Source organism: Halichoerus grypus, chromosome 2 (assembly GCF_964656455.1).
Source record: "Halichoerus grypus chromosome 2, mHalGry1.hap1.1, whole genome shotgun sequence".
NCBI lineage: Eukaryota > Metazoa > Chordata > Mammalia > Carnivora > Phocidae > Halichoerus > Halichoerus grypus.
The window spans coordinates 112,353,048-112,371,222 of record NC_135713.1 but is presented as its reverse complement, the minus strand read 5'-3'; the positions used below and the strand labels follow the sequence as shown (position 1 = coordinate 112,371,222).

Genomic DNA, 18,175 nt, shown 5'->3' with positions numbered 1-18,175 from the left:
CTGTTAAAAATTGATAGAACTAGACAAAATATCATCAAAGATATAGAATACTTGAACAACACTAGGGACTAACTGAAATATAGAGAGTGTTTCCCCAATTATTGCGGAAGGTACATTCTTTTCAAGGAACAATGAAACATTCTACAAAAAGACTGAATACTAAATACTAGGATATAAAATATATCTCAATAAATTTAAAAGAATAAAATCATATAAAGTATGTTTTCTGAAAAATAGAGTTGAATAGAAAACCAACAAGAGGAAGAAATTAGGGAAATCCCCAAATATTTGGACAGTAAGAAGTAGAATACTTCTAAATAACTGGTGGATAAAAGAAACAATCTTGAGAGAAATTAGAATATAATTTGAACTGAATACATACAAAAAACACAATTTGAGACTTACGAGTTTAGCTAAAGCATTGTATAGAGCTTTAAATACCTAAATCAGACAAGAAGAAAGGTCACAAATTAATAATTTTAACTTCTACATTAAGAAACTTAGAAAAAGAAGAGCAAACTAAACATCAACCAAGCAGAAGGAAGGGCATAATAAAGATTAGAGCAGAAATCAATAAAATACAAAACATTAAAATAATAGAAAGTTAATAAACCAAATGTTTGCTCTTTGAGAAGATTAAAAAGCTGGCAAACTTTTGGACAAACTGACCTAAAAAAAAAAAAGTGAGAGAAAATAAAAATTACCAAAATCAGGAATGAAATATGAAATACCAATATATACCCTAGAGAAATTACAAGGATTATATTAGAATATTATGAACAAATTTGTGCCCAAAAAGTAGACAACTGACATGAAATAGACAAATTCTTAGAAATACATGAATTACTAAAAACTGACCCAAGAGGAAATAAAAAATCAAAATAGATGTATAGCAAATAAACAAATTGAATCCCTGATTAAGTGAAAGAAAAGTTCAGATTTTGTTGATGACCCCCATCAAATATTGAAAGAAGAAATAATATTAATCTTTTATAGACTCATTCAGGAAATAGAAGAAATAACACTTACCAGACAGTATTATTTTGATACAAAATCCAAAGGAAGATATCACAACTACAGCAGACTACTGACAAATATTACTCATAAACATACATAGAAAAATATTTAACAAAATATTAGCAAACAGAATCCACAACAACAACAACAACAAAAAGATAAAACCATGACCAAATGGGTATTATTCTAGGAAAGAAAGCTTGGTTTAACAACAGAAAATCTAGTACACCATATTGATAAAGACAAAACTACGTCATTATTTCAATAGATGCAGAAAAGGCATTTACAAAATCCAACAGTCATTCAAGATAAAAAAAAACCACTCTCCCTGTGTCTCTTTCTCTCTCTCTCTCTCTCTCTCTCTCTCTCTCACACACACACACACACACACACTCACATGCACAAAAACTACCAATAGTTAAAAACTTCCTCAGCTGATAAAGGACATCTATGATAAAGCTATAACTAGCATCATACTTAATGGTTAGGGAATGAATACTTTTACCTTAAGACTGAGAAGAAAGTGAAGATGATTGCTCTCACCACTTTTATTCAACACACCACTTCTATTCAACATTGAACCGGAGAGTATAGCCAATATAATAAGGCAAAATTTCTTAATTAATTAAGGACATTCTGCTTGGAAGGAAAGTAATTGTTTTTCATTGTAGGTACATGATACTATATATAGAAAATCCTAAGCATCCATAAAAAGAAACTAGAGAATGAATTTAGCAAGAAACTAATAAATGAGTTTAGCAAGATTTCAGTATACAAATCAGTAATGCAAACTCAATTGTATTTGTGTATACTAGCAATGAACAATCCAAAAATTATTATCAAGATGGCAATTCTTCCAAAATTAATCTATAAATTCAACATATCCCCTACAAAAATCCTGGCTTTTTTTTTTTTTTTTTTTTGGTAGAAATCGACAAGTTGATTTTAATGTTTATATAGAAATGTTGGGACACCTAACTGTAACTGACTTCAAAACATATTATAAAACGACAGTGAACAAAACAGTGTGTTATTGGTTCAAGGACAGGCATAAAAATCAGTACAGTGGAATGGAATTGATCTTCTTTACATTTATGGGCAAATATTTGACTAACTTGTCAAGATAAACAAATGCTAGGAAAATTTAATATCCATAAAAATAAATTTAGATTCTTACCTTACATCATCCACAAAAATTAACTCAAAATGGATTAGAGTCTCAAATTTAAGAGCCATAACTATAACATTTCTGGGCTAAAATGTAGCAGAAGAAATTCATGAATTTGGGTTAGACAGAGTTTTTAGATACGAAACCAGAAGGCTGATCCATAAATACAAAATTGCTAAATTGGACTTTATCAAAATCACAGGCATACTTCATTTTATTGCACTTTGCTTTATTGTGCTTCTCAGATGTTTTCTACAAATTGAAGGTTTGTGGCAATCTTGCATCAAACAAGTCTACTGATACCATTTTTCCAATAGTAGTTGCTCATTTTATGTCTCTGTGTCACATCTTGGTAATTCTCATAATATTTCAAAATTTCATTATTATAAGTTTGTTGTGGTTATCTGTGATCAGTGATCTTCAATGGAGAAGTACAATGTGATTAATGTTGTTTTCATGGCCACTAATGCAACATCTATTCTGCAGCCCACAGATCAAGGAGTAATTTTGACTTTTAAGTCTTATTATTTAAGAAACATACTTTGTTAGGCTTTAGCTCCCATAGATAGCAATTTCTCTGATGGCTTTGGGCAAAGTAAATTGAAAACCTCTAGAAAGAATTCACTGTTCTAGATGCCATTATGAACATTCGTGATTCATGGGAAGAGGTCAAAATACAGTATCAACATTAACAGGAGTTTAGAAGTTGATTCCAACTTTCATGGATGACTTTTAGGGATATAGGACTTCAGCAGAGGGGACAACTACAGATGTGGTGGAAATAGTAAGAGAACTAGAATTAGAAGTGGAGGCTGATTATGACTGAATTACATTAATCTCGTGATAAAATGAACATATGATAAGTCACTTCTCTTTTTTAAATATTTTTTTCATTTATTTGGGGGGGCAGGGGGAGGTGCAGTGGGAAAGAGAGAATCTCAAGCAGACTCCTCCCTGAGTGCACAGGCCAACATGAGACTCCATCCCAGGACCCTGAGATCATGACCTGAGCCAGAACCAAGAGTCAGGCAGCTTCACCAACTGCACCACTTGCACACCCTGAGGAGTCACTTACATGGTTTCTTGAGCTGGAATCTACTCCTGGTGAAGATGCCGTGAAGATTGTTGAAATGACAATAAAAGTTTAGAATATTCCATAAACTTAGTTGAGAAAGCAGTGGCAGGGTTTGAGAAGATTGACTCCAATTTTGAAAGAAGTTCTGCTGTGGGTAAAATGCAGTCAAACAGCGTCACATGCCACAGAGAAATCATTCATGAAAGGAAGAGTTCATCGATGTGGCACACTTCATTGTTGCCTTATTTTAAGAAATTGCAACAGCCACACCAACCTTCAGCAGTCATGAACATCGAAACAAGACCCTCGACTAGCAAAAAGATGAAGACTCACTGAAAATTCAGATGCTGATGAGAAATTTTTAGCAAAAAAATGTATCTTTTAATTAAGGTTTGTTCATTGTATTTTTTTAAACATAATGCTATTGCACACTTAATAGACTACAGTATAGTATAAACATAACTTTTGCATGTACTGGAAAACCAGAAAATGCATTTGACTTGCCTTATTGCAATATTTGCCTTTTGCAGTGGTCTGGAACCAAACATGCAGTGTCTCCAAAGTATGCCTGTACAAACATTTGTGCTTCAAATGAAATCATTGAGACAATAGAAAAGCAAGTATGGACTGGGAGAAAATACTCATATATGGGGTAAAAGACTTCTATCTACAATATGTAAGGAACTCTTACAACTCATTTATAAGAAGATAACTCAATTAGAAGCCATTACACTAAAAACATCTTAATGGCTAGTGAGCACTTAAAAGGATGTTTTACATTATTATTATGTAGGGGCATGCATATTAAAACCACAATGAGGTGCCATTACACACCCACAAGAATGGCTGTAAATCATAAAAACAGAAAATATAGAATGTTGTTAAGGTTGTGGACAAACTGGAACACTTACAGATGGCAGGAAGGAGTATTCAAGAGTGCAACTACATTGGAACACAGTCTGGCAGCTTCTTAAGAAGTGAAACATAAATTTACCATATGACCTAACAAATTTGGTCCTAGGAATCTACCCCATTGAAGTGAAGACATATGTCCATCCGAAGCCAGGCATGTGAATATTCATAACAGCATTCTCTTTAATAATCCAAAACTGGAAACAATCTACATGTCTGAAGGTCCGCTGGTGATGGATAAACAAAATGAGCTACATTTACAGAATGAAATATTATTCAGGAATAAAAGGAAAGTGCCACTGATACTGTTATGACATGGATGAACCTCAGGAATATTATGCAAAGTGCAAGAAGCCAGAATCAAACAGTTGCATCTTTATGATTCCATTTATAAGAAATATCCAGAAAAAGTAAATTTATAGTCAGAAAATTCTGTGGCTGCCTAAGGCTAGAGCTGGGAATGGGGATTAACTATTTACAGTTAATTTACAGGCACAGGGGAAACTCTTAGGGTGACAGAAATATTCTAAAACTGGGTTATGGTGATGGCCATACAACTCCATAAATTTACCAAAAATCATTGAATTGTACACTTAAAATTCATGAATTTTATGGTATGTAAGTAAAACCTCAATAAAACTGTCTACAATTGTTTTTCAGTTCACATACCTTCTCAATTTTTGGAATAACTTGTAAATTATTATACTCAATACAAGTTTTCCTTTTTTCTTAACAGTTTAGAAAAATGGATTTTAAAGCTATTAGTACTTGGGCATTTTGGGGAAGGAATATCTCAGACCAGTATATCAATGGGATTAATGCTATTGGTCTGTTCAACTTTTCTTATTAAACCACTGTAGGTATTTTACACTTTTTTTTGTCGCCACATCTCTATTTTGGTTTTCAGATGTTTTAGCATATAGATACTGATAATATGCTTTTATTGTATGTATATCTCAATTTTTATAGTTATTTTCAATTATCATTGCATGTATTTTTATTTCCATCTTCTCTTTCTCTTATCAATTGTCATAGAAATCTGAATACCAGCTTTTTTGTTAATCTTCTCAATTATTTTTGTTTTCTGTGTCACTTATACCTATTTCTTTATGTTTGCTCTGCTGCACATTTTGTAATGGATTGAGCAATACCTAGTCTTTAAAATTTTAACTTCTAAGATTCCATGACAAGAGTATGTGAAGATATTAATGATCATCTATCTCAAGATTTGTGCTGGAAGTGTTTCCATTTGTCATTCTTTGCAAACATTCCTTAATTTTCCTCCCTTCCAAGTAATACATTATTTGATTTTCAAATATATTGCACTTCATCTATTTTAAATTAACTTTGATTTTACTGAATTTTGGGCAGAGAACATAGACCATATGACATCAGTCCTTTGAAGTTTTCCTAAGACTTTCTTAGTGGTCTAATACATATTCCACTTTTATAAGTGTTTCCTATGTCTTGAAAAAATGTTCATTTGCTGTTCCTTGGATGTAGTTTTCTATAAAAATCTAACGGCTTAAGCATCTTAATTTTTTCCTTGATCTATCAATTTCTCAGAAGTATATGCTAAAATCCCTAAGTCCAGTTACTGATTTATCTAATTCTATCACATTTTTTTGGTTGCAGTCTGACGGAGGTAGAGCCTGTATTATTAAGGGAATGAATGCTCAGTGGTTATTATACCTTCATGTTCTGTTTTTCCTTTTACTTTATATAGTGTCCTTTGTCACTTATGCTGCATTTTGGGCTGAATTCTATATTTTTAGTATTCATGTTACTGCATCTGTTCTCTTCTTATTCATTTTTACCTCATATCTTTTCTTATCCTATTGTTTTAATATCTGTGTGCTCTTTAATTTTAATTTTCTCTTATCATCCATACCTGGTTTGATTCTGTTTTTTTAAATCCAACCACAAATCATGTTTTAATTTGTGTGTTTAACTCATTTACAGTTGTTATTTCTGTTGTACTAGAACTTGATTCTCCTAATTTTTCATATTTTTAAAAAAATATTTTAAAAGTAGTTTCTTCCTTCCAGCTTTTCTTTGATGATGAGTTAAATGTTGCATATCTATTTTTGCTCTTAATATGACTCCCCCAGCCAAATATCCATATTTATAATTATTTGTCATCACTATTACTAATGTCTTTGTTTATTGTTAATATCTGTATCTTCTCCCCTAACATATGTTAGCTTGCTTTTATTTGGTTAAAAATCCCTAAACCTCTCTAATTTGTTATTGACCAGATTCTATCTTTGAGTTGCTATGGCTATGTCTCTATTTCTTTGTTTTTTCATTTTTCATCGATTCTAGAAATGTTCCCTATTTCTTCAAATATTTTTCCTATATATGGTTGCCTCCTTTTTGGGACTTCTAATTCTATTCACCATGTTCTTTAGGTTTTCTCTTCTATTTTGAATTCATTTTCCTTTACCATTGCTTCTCTGAGAGTTTCTTGATCTAATCTTCTGGTTTACAAATTCCTTAGGTACATGTACCTATCCTACTTTTATTCTTTCTATTGTTTTATTTATTACCATTTAAATATTTTCTATGTCTAAAACTTCCACTTTTTTCCCATTATAGCTTCTTTTTTTCTGGTTTCATATTGCAGATATTTTATCTCTCTAAAGCATAGTTACAGTCTTGAAAAATCATTTTTCTATGCATTCTGATAATTCTGCTTCAACTGATACTATTGCTCACATTACCGTATTTCTTTTATTTGTTCCTTACATATACAGGTATTTCTACTCTACATTCCATAATAGCTTTAGTTATTTTTTTCTGCTACAGTGAGTGAGATGGTGTTCAAGGCTACATTCAGTCTCTGCCTCTCCTGGGGAGTATAAGGATAGGAAAAGGGATGAAGCCTAGATCAAAAGGTTCTGGAACCAGTTTGTTGCTAGTCCAATCAGGTTAGGAATCCATCCGTAAGCTCTCAGAAACTGTTAGCATTAGGAAGAGGTGTTCTCTGTAGGTTGTGACCTACCAGCCCTTGGAGTTTGGAGGGGGAGGCGGGGGAGGAGGAGTAAATACCCACACCTGTTCTCAGGGCCTCACAGCTGCACTTTTTATCTGCCCCGTCATCACCCTACCAACACCTGTGACCTAGTATGACACTTGCTTTTGCTGAAGGGGGATAGCAGTGATTGTCCCAAGTCAATAAAATCAATCCATATCACCCATGCTTCATTAGTTTCTCCAGAAATGACCCTAGAGTAATATTCCATTGTATATATGGACCACATCTTCTTTATCCATTCATCTGTTGAAGGGAATATTATTCAGCCATCAGAAAGGATGAATACCCAACTTTTACATCAATATGGATGGGACTGGAGGAGATTATGCTAAGTGAAATAAGTCAAGCAGAGAAAGTCAATTATCATATGGTTTCACTTATTTGTGGAACATAAGGAATAGCATGGAGGTCACTAGGAGAAGGAAGGGAAAAATGGGGGGGTGGGAATTGGAGGTAGAGATGAACCATGAGAGACTATGGACTCTGAGAGACAAACAGGGTTTTAGAGGGGAGGTGGGAGGGGGGATTGGTTAGCCTGGTGATGGGTATTAAGGAGGGCAGGTACTGCATGGAGCACTCTGCTAAGAAGGCCAGCAGGATTTGACAAACAGTATGCTAAGTTTCGAAAACAATGGATCGTAGATCACCACATCAAAAACTAATGATGTATTGTATGGTGACTAACATAACATAATAAAATTAAAAAAAAAAAAAGAAATGACCCTAGAGAGAAAACCCGCCGCTCTCTGCTTTTTCCTCATGCAGCAGCCACACTCCTTTGTGCCCCTGAAGCAGGACAGTCTAGTTCCTATCACAGATCCTTTGCACTTGCAGTTCTCTACGCCTGGAATGTCCTTCCCTCAGATCTCCAGTGGCTGGCTTCTCCTCATTAATCCCATTTTACCTCGAATGTTACCTTTACAGAGAGATCTTTCTTGACACTATATTTAAAATAGCCATCATTCTAGTTATTGTTCAGATTATTTTTAATAGCATTTATTTTAATTTCAAATTATCATATTTATGGTCTTTACCTTCTCATCAGAATATAAGTTCCTTAGAGCATATAGTCCAAGTTTTTTTTTGGTTTTTTTTGGGGGGGGGCAGTGTCTTCGTCTAGTAGAAGCCCAGAGGCTAGCAGATGTGTAGTGGATTTTGAGGAACAGATGAACAACCGAATAAATGAAATAACACATATAGCCATTACTTATCTTCCCTCTATTTTAACTTCTTCCCCAACAGATGACATGAACAGTGGGTTATGTTCCATAGCTTTTTTTTTTTTTTCTACTTTAAATTCTTTTTCCTTTTTTATTGTTTTTCAGAAGTATTCCTTGATGTAACCTTTTGGTTCACAAATTCACTATGTATTTGTAATTGTTCTTTTATTCTTTCTATTGTGTAACATACTAGGTCACAGGTCTATATTCTAAGTGTTCCATATCTATATTTAAAATATTTTTATTATGACAATAACATCAAAAATTTATCTTGTCATGCAATATAATAACTAAAAAATTCTCCAGTGTCATTCTTTGCTTTGGGATAGAAACGAAATTCAAGTTAAGTCTAGGTCTTCTTTAGTTAGCTCATGTCACAATAGTGTTGCCAAATAAAGTTTCCTAAGTATTCATTTGATGCTCAGCACAAATCTGTAGGACAGATGGGGTGTGAATTTCCATTTGTCAGACAAGGAAAGTAAGGTTCAAAGAGGTGGAGTGAGTGGGTGGCGGATGTGAGAATCAAACCCTAGTCTCCAGTTAACCACCTAGTGTAGTTGTTTTCCTCACCATACAGGTATGTCCCTAAGTATGTGTCATATTATTTGAGCTGAGATTTGGAGATTTCTTCCATCATCCCCAAAACACGTTTCATGATTGGCTTGCTTGTCAGTGAGGAAAATGTTTAAAATAACAACAACAATAACAACAGTGAAGGGTTATGATATGCTATGCACCGTTGTAAATGCTGTGCATGTATTCATACACTGAAACTTCTTTAAAATGCTGAGAGGTGGGGCACCTGGGTGGCTCAGATGGTTGAGCGTCTGCCTTCGGCTCAGGTCATGATCCCGGGGTCCTGGGATCGAGCCCCGCATCAGGCTCCTGGCTCAGCGGGGAGCCTGCTTCTCCCTCTCCCTCTGCCTCTCCCCCTGCTCATGCTCTATCTCTGTGTCTCAAATGAATAAATTAAAAAATCTTTAAAAAAAATGCTGAGAGATTAGTAATATTGTACACATTTTGCAAATAAGGACACTAAAGCACAGAGGGGTTAAGTAACTCCCACATCACACAGCCAGTATGTGGCAGAGTTAGAATTATAAGCCCAGCAATCTGGCTCCTGATCACTACCCTAATCTATAATAATAAAAACTTCATTGCAGCTTAGAGTTTACAGGGAGCTTTTCTATGCTTATCCACTAGACCTCATTATCACTCTGCTAAGAAGGCCGGCAGGATTTGACAAACAGTATGCTAAGTTTCAGAGGGGAGACTTGGCCTACCTCACCCAGATAGCAAGTGGCTGAAATCAAATACCAATTCTTTCTCCTAAAATCTAATTACGTCTCTGTTCTTGGGCCATGTTTTGTTATTCATGATGTTATTTGTGCACTGTAGTCTCCTCAGTCTGTTTTGTTTTCCAGTAGGTTATATTGTTGTGGGTTTAAAATGTTCACGTATTTATGTATCTAAGGAATATTTTATCTCTTATATTTTGATGTTCCTTGATAACGTCTCTTGCAGTTGAATTGTGATGATTTCAGGAAAGACGAGAGAAGTGGGGATTTTATGTGTACCTTCGATAACGCAGCCCTTTGTGGCACAGACGGGAAAACCTACAGCAACAAATGTGCGCTGTGTGCCGAGAACGCGTGAGTATCTGCAGCAGGCTTTCTCCCTAAAGCATGCTCTCCATACAAGTACATGACACAATTTTTTCCTACAGTCTTTAAAATATCAATTCATTTTGTGAAAGTTAGCCATCTAGAAATTATTAGGACCACTCCTTTTACTATTCTTAAGGAAAAAAATATGAAGTGCAACACTTTATATTTTACAAAGCACTTTTGTATGCAGTTTATCAGAGAGTTATCAGTGTCTCTGTGAAGTAGACAGACATCTGATAGATCTAAATCTAAGTATCTACCTGTATGCACATATAAGCACACATGTATGTACATACACTTATATACACATACATATACAGACAGACATCTGTCCCTTTCTATCTATCTATCTAGGAGTATATCTTTTTTTACAGAGAATTATTTAATCATCAAATGATTTTTTTATTTAGTGCTCAGTAATTTATAATATTAGAGTAGATAATTGGGACTTTCAATATTGAACTTCTTTCCATTGATTTGACCTTTATCACATAGCTACAGCATTTCACTGCCCAACATTTTGTCCCCGTTTGATTCTTTCTCCACCCTCAGTGCTAAGTTTGGTTGTCGGTTGTCAGTCAACAAGATGGCACCTGCTTCACAGGTTCTGGCCTGTGGCCTCAGTCTTGAATTGTCTGCTCTCCACTTTTTGCACACATAATAACAACCAGTGCTTGAAACTAATAAAGGATATGATAAATACTCAGTCTTCAGGGTTCTGTAAGCGTTATCCCTCCTTGTAATAAGTATCTTTACCAAAATACAACTGAATTAAATCACTCTGATCCCTTGCATTATTGCATTTTCAGAGATACACTCTGAAATGATGCCTTCACCTCTCACCAGTGGTCAACATAAATGGAAAACACAGACATAGGGAGAACAGACAGGTTTTATTAGATATGTATTTTGTAATACTATTATGAGCACACTGTGCATTTAATTACTACTATGTTTTATGTGGGGGATCCTGTGATAGATTCTTTAAATCTCTTCAGGTCTAAGTGTCTCACCCCTAATTTCTGGTATACTTCCTTCATTATACAGTGAGAGCCATACTGCTCATTGGGTTTCTTCCTTAGCTTTGTCTACTAGGGGACTCTGCAATAACATTGGGATTCAATTTTTTTTTGTTTCCCTCAGATGATATCTTTTGATATAACTTTTCTTATAACTTTTAATAACTTCCTTTTCCTCTTTATATTGTTTTTGTTGTTTTTTTATTGTTATACAGAGGCTGTGGTTTTAAACTGCCTTACCTTTTCAAAAAGTAGGAAATGTATTTTACATTTATGGTTTTGTTTTCAGATAGCGTTAAAGCTCTATTAGACTGAATAAACTTAATTCCTGGGACTTAAGGTACTTTCCGTGACAACTAAAATATTAGTCAGCATAACCCAAACAAAGAATAATAGAGCAGGATGTTAGATCATTTAAACTTGAATTCGTATATTTAAAACACCATCATCAACAACAGCATAGTTCTTTGCTGTTTTTAGTTATAAGGTGTACTTTTTCCTTCTCTTCTGATATGGATCCTCTTTAGACGTAGGAAAGAAAATTCTAGAAATAATATTTATAGATCTGACTCTTATTAGCCCTCCAACATAATTCTATTTCTTCAACTCCAAGTTATAAACACAGGCTCTCATTAGAAAGAGTAAATGAGGAAAAGAATGCGATGTGACATCTGTTTTCAAGGGCAAAGGAGAATCATAATACAGTGACAATAAGTTACTTTTGAACGGTAAGAAGTTCTGTGATACTAAACTTCTGTGTCTACTAACTTTCAATTCCAGTAAAACCAGGTCCCAAGTTGGCATAAAAAGTGAAGGGGAATGTGAGACCAATAATCCAGAGCAGGTGAGGACAAGTGTCAAAATGGTGGGAAATCTTGGGAGGCTGACTTCAGAGAGAAAGAAGATGCTCTCCTCTTCCTTCTTTGGTGGGGTATTGGGAAGGAAGCAATCCTTGCTTTACCTAAGATGGGGCCCTGCTTGTTTAGATGAAAAGCAGTTGATAGTTCCTGTAACTGGAGCAGGTGACTTTGGTAGTTAGACTTTTCAGCTCTATTTCTGCTTTCTATGAAAAAAAATCAATCAATCAATCAATCAATCAATCCATCCATCCATCAAAAGGAAACTATACTTAGAGTAGAAAGGGCATTATGCTTCAGTCACGTAATCTGAATTGAAACCCTAGCACTGTCACTTGCTGTCAGGAGACCTTAGGTAAATTACTTACCCACACTGTACCAGTGTTTCCATATCTAAAAATGAGATTTGGATTAAATAGCTTTTCCCTTTGCTAACGTTCTGTGCACTTGTGATTATAGGAGAAAGAAATGAGTATCTCAGACAAGTCACACTTGACTTTTTCTAGCTGAATGTTTTTTCCTAAGTCAAGGTTTGATGCCCTTTCTATGCTCCTAGAGCACCTACCAGGGCAGTTAGTACATCATATTTTAAATGTCTCTTTGTGTCATCCAGTAGATCATGAGCAAGTTGAGTGCAAGGACTGTGTTCCGCCTTAGTTCTAACACATACTAGGGTATCTGTGTTTACTAACAAATGAATAAGTAAATGAGCACCATACTTAACCTCATGAATTATGCAACACTTACTGAGCTACTTCTAGGCATCTGGCACTGCTCTAGGTGGCTAGTGTGCATTGGGCAGAGAAGCACTGAGTACTATAAAATTCTGAAAACCGTGTGGAATGCATTACAATCAGGATGGTGAATGTTAAGTTCTTTTTCCTGTTCTTCAGGATGTATGTAGTGCTTTTCGGCCTTATGTGAAGGATGGAAGACTTGAATGCACAAGGGAAAATGATCCAGTCCTTGGCCCTGATGGCAAAACACATGGCAATAAGTGTGCCATGTGTGCTGAGCTCTTGTAAGTATCATCATCCCCATGCAGGCCAAGTAGGTGGATTTGATGAGGATGCACTTGGTTGCTGTCCTGAGAACCACTCTACAGAGAGATACAGTCCTTCTCATGAAGCATACAATTCTTTGTCTTCTTAAAGTGAAATAGTCCTTGCTCTCTGAATGGCTTCTTTTCTTTTTAATTCATATCATCTGCTAGAGTTTCTTAAAAGGCATGGTTAAGGTAATTATGTTAGTTATTAAATTCAAGACTCTTAATTTGCTTAATTATAATGATAGGACAATGCACAGTATTTTATAAGGCACAATATTTTACAATTTAGAAAACACTTTCCTGGAATAAACTAGGTCATTCGTTTGATGCGCATTGCTTCATTTGTATATGTACAGAGACTCTTACTAAATGCGACAATCTAATTTAAAGTAATAATAACAATGTCATGTGGCTGCCTTCATTTATTACTATAAATGGTGGAACTAGGGAAGAGAAGGATAGGGTTAACTTTCTCTGAGTGTCTGACATCTGTGAGTATTGAGGCTGAGATGTGAAGAAGATCCAAAGAGTCTTTAATATTCTGGCTGTTAAACAAGATATAGACTCTCTATATGTCAGCAGGCTTTCAAGTGCTCCATTTACATCCACGGATCTTTCAAATCATCACAGAGAAAGATCTAACAGATTAATAAATTTCACACCTGCCTTTGAAAATTACAGTGTGCTGCCAGAGAATTCAAGGGCACGTCCTATCAGGTTTACAAAACAGTGATTATATCTGGTTTCCAGACAGGAAATAAGCCTAATTTCTACTTTCTTATCAGGAGACATGTGGGTTTAGTTTTCCAACACGCCCCAATTCTGTGACTTTCTGTTTGTTTTCACACACTAGCTAAAAAAGAGATTTGACTTCTCTAACTCTTGGTTTCTTCCTCTGTAGAACTAATAATGCCTGTCTCCGGTTGGGACTGTAATTAGGTAATAGATAGGAGAGGACTCAGAAGCTCAGTTCAATGTCACTTTTTTTAACTGCAGTGATTTTACATGAAGGCAAACAAATACTTTACAAGGTATAGAAAAGGTTTACATAAGGGTGTGGACGGCAGTACTTCAAATGCTCAGTTCGGTTTCACCCTTGTCACAGCATTGTGTTAAAAAGCTCTTGGTTCTGCCAGTTAAAGGGACTTTGCCCCAACAATCTTCTGTTTGTCAGTCAAGGAGTCACACCCATCTACTTTTACAGAACAAAGCTTCTAATTGACTGTCAGTGAGTCAGTTTCACACCCTTCCTTATCTTTGGCAGTTTTCTGGCTCAAATTCGAGATGGGGAAAAGCTTGTCTCATGTTAAGTGGATCGGTTTAACAAGCTATGGCCAAGGATATGAAAGTGCCTAGCACAGAACTGGACACTGAAAATATGATTGAGCCATAAACTGACCAACTGTTCACTTTCTTAACAGCTTAAAAGAAGCTCAAGAAAATGCCAAAAGAGAAGGTGAAACCAGAATTCGACGAAGTGCCGAAAAGGTAAATTCCTCACCAACATAATTTGATCTTGTGGCCAAAGTATTAACAAAGTTAAGCTTGAATCTTTGAGGTAAGTCAATGTCATTGTCCCTAATTTTTACAATAAATTGTTTCCCTTAATTTCAAACTTCCCCAAGTCGACTATTTCAAGTATATTAATCATTAGATTAAAATTGCATTTCCCACCAAAAGTTCAAAATATGCTATTTTTAAGAAAAAGGGAAAGAAAGAATATCAGTCAGAAAATATGCAAATTAAATTCTGCTTCATTTCCACCAGACTTCTCTCTGGCTTAGATTAATTTTGCTTTGAATAAATTTTTTTTAATACAACAATATAAATTAGACAGGAATAACTTTAAAATAATTCTAGAGTCTTTTAAACAGTGTATCCACTGGTGCATTTTATGTATCATCTCATTGATACAAACTGGAGTTATTTGTTATGGTTATTACAATGAGGCCTGCATTTATAAAGGTCTAGCTTCTGTTTAAAGAAAGATATCAAACAAATATTGACGTTGTGGTTTTTAAAGTACCCTTAAAATTAAGTTTTTTCAAATTATTATACGATTTGTTTAGTATGAAAAATTGTTCCTTTTAGTAATTGAATAAACATGGTAGGTCATACAGCTTGGATTCCCTAAATCACCAAGGTTATTAAACCCTACTTTCACTCTAAGTGATAGCAGTTACTTTGCTAAATGACTAGCTTTTTGTTGAGAAGTCAGAACAACTTAGTTTTACCCATAGTTTTGTTATGCTCTGGCTGTGTGAAACTGACCAAGTCATCTCTTCTCTCTGGGCCTCAATTTCTTTGTCCCGAATTAAGGAGGTTGGATAAAGGACCTCATTTTTACCTTCTTGTTGGAATGTGATTCCACACCCTATACCCTGCAGTGCTAATACAAGTGTTGAGGCCTCTTTTAAGGAAACAGGCTTGAACAATGGAAACTTGATCAAGGCAAAAGGGCCCACAGTGAATACTGAATACAGTATTCACTGGCTGAATACAAACAGGCCCATCAAGCGACCACCTCAAAATATCCATCAGCCCTCACTAACACATGGGCTACTTACACCCAGACATAGGTACCAAAAAAGGAAAATTCCATACATTCCCATACCTCCTCTCCTTCCGCCTTTAAATACAGCCTTCGCCCACTGCCTCGTGGCAGACAGTCTTTACTTTGCTATCCTTCCCGGCCTTTCTTGCAGTGTATCCAACAAACTTTTATCTCTTTTGTTCTGCCTTGGGTGAATTCTTTCACTACCTGTGCCACCAGCCCCCACTCCATCCAGACGCCCTACATTGGGGGGGCCCCATCCAATTGGGAGAGACAGCACAACAAGTATACTATTTTTGTGGATGATGGGCATATGTTTTCCTAAGGATAGACACAAGTCTAGTTTTTGGTAGTCAAGGACTAAACTTCTACTTCATGATGCTATTCAATCAAGCAAATTTCCCACCCTAAATAGGGTGTTCAACAGAGTTTCAATGAAGGAACATGTCCTCAGTAATTTGTTCAATACTAACTGAGATTTGAAAAGCAATTCTTCTGGTTGTTAAATTTCAGTCAAAACCTTTGGGTCATCTTGTAATATTGAGCATTTTATTACTCCATAAACATGGACAGTTCTTTTCCATTATCTATCATCAGGTCTTGTTTATTTTTCCCTCTTCTCCTCTGTGGCTGGGGTCATTGTTTTGGTGGGTCACTGGACGTGATTGTGTTGAATGCGACTGCTTTATGGTGATGGCTCAATATCTGCCCCATAATTAACCCGTCAGTGGGTTGCTCACAAAAGCATTTCTTCAGAATCTCCTTAGATGAATCACAACTTATAAACTGAAATTATCATTGTTTCTTTTATGGGAACCATTGAACAGTAATTTTCCTACCATGCTATGATTATCAGGGGATTGTCTTCCGTGTCTTTATTCCTAGATTGTTACAACCAGGAAGTTTGGAGCACACCCACTGCTCCTCCAAAAACAAATGCCTTCTTATTAGGAGTCAATTAGGATTCTTTTTTAAAGTGTCCTAATGAAATATGAGTTACATTTTAAAAATTGAGAATATTACATCTAGAAAAGGCCCTAAAGAGCATTATTCCAAAAACTTCATTGTGTAGTTGGTAAGATAGAGGTGTCTAAGGTAATGGGCATTTGCTGTGATTTCCCAGGGAGTTAGAAGCATAGTCTAGCTGCTCAGGTCTTCCCACTTCAAACCATACTCTTTATGCTCATGTGTTCTTGGCTGAAATGGAAAATGAAGGTCACATTGTTGAAAAAGGCTCAGAGAAGCATTTTTTTGTAGGTTGTGTTTTGTAAGTTATGTAGTAATATATGCCATTACCAAACATGTTTATTGACATAGAGTTTCCTAAATTTACAGTAATTTGGGGTAGATAGAGATATAAATATAGCTATAAATATGAAGTTTAGCCTTCACTTCAGATAGTAGAATTTTCCAAACACAGAGAAAAACCCGAAAGTACTAAACCAAAGCATTGGGAAATCTGGATACAAACCTTTCTTGGGTTATTTGGGGAAGTCACAGCCTTTGAAATTTAAATTTAAATTTTAGTCTTGGTGTTTTACCTATCTCCAGTGGGGAGTGAAGGAAAATTAGATTCACTCTCTGCGCTTTCCACCTACTGTATTAGAAATGGACATCCATAAACGAGGCAGAGCACATAAAAGTGAACAACAGTAACGGCCACAGAGTCACAGAGAGGACAATGGATGCCAACTTATTCATTTTCCTTGCAAACCAAACCAGATTGTTCTTGATTTGATCCATATTAAATAGTGTTTAAGCATCTCATCTTACAGATTCTCTATTCTGCTTGTTGGCAATTTTTTTCTTTTGTCCTGGCAGCTGCATTTTGTTATGTCTATCTTGGAATTTGTTGAAAGATCTTTTATTTTTTGCAATCCTTTTTTCATAGACTTGAAAGTTAATAAGAGCTATCTAGTTTTATGAGATATTTGCTCAGCCTTATTTTTTATAAGGCTCTTTTACCTTTTTTTAAAGATTTATTTATTTATTTTAGAGAGAGAGTGCGTGTGCAAGTGGGGGGAGGGGTAGAGAGAGAGAGAGAAGCAGACTCCCCGCTGAGTGCAGACCCCCCTCCAAGGGGGACTCGATCTCAAGACCCTGAGATCATGACCAGAGCCAAACCAGGAGTTGGCCACTTAACTGACTAAGCCACCCAGGTGCCCCACGGCTCTTTTATCTTTTAATAAATATACCACATAGTAGATACAGGTATGTAGTAATTTCATAACATAATTACTATTTCTCATTAATCCTCATTAATATGTTATATGTTTACCAACACCTTCTAGACCTGATATTCTTTGGCTATAAATCCATGATATATATTTTCTATGTTAAAGAGTAGAGAAGTGCTAAATGTAATTACTTACCTTTTTGCAGGATTTTTGTAAAGAATATGAAACCCAAGTGAGGAATGGAAGACTTTATTGTACACGGGAGAGTGACCCAGTTCGTGGCCCTGATGGCAGGATGCATGGCAACAAATGTGCCCTGTGTGCTGAAATTTTGTGAGTACAGATGTGGGTTCTTTGGAGGTATGGGACAGGTAAAGTGGAGATTGATGGGAATGGTAAGAATAATGTTGAGGTGCTGCTTTGT

The 18,175-nt window shown here is 35.5% G+C and overlaps 1 protein-coding gene across 1 annotated transcript in view; it reads left to right on the top strand.

The window, feature by feature from the left end:
• SPINK5 (serine peptidase inhibitor Kazal type 5) overlaps positions 1-18,175 on the top strand; it is a 74,970-nt gene that overhangs the window by 13,199 nt on the left and 43,596 nt on the right. Inside the window, exons 5-9 of the mRNA XM_036065716.2 lie at positions 9,954-10,081; positions 11,896-11,959; positions 12,866-12,993; positions 14,442-14,508; positions 17,957-18,084. Coding sequence (XP_035921609.2) covers positions 9,954-10,081; positions 11,896-11,959; positions 12,866-12,993; positions 14,442-14,508; positions 17,957-18,084 — 515 coding nt within the window. The remainder of the gene's footprint in view (positions 1-9,953; positions 10,082-11,895; positions 11,960-12,865; positions 12,994-14,441; positions 14,509-17,956; positions 18,085-18,175) is intronic.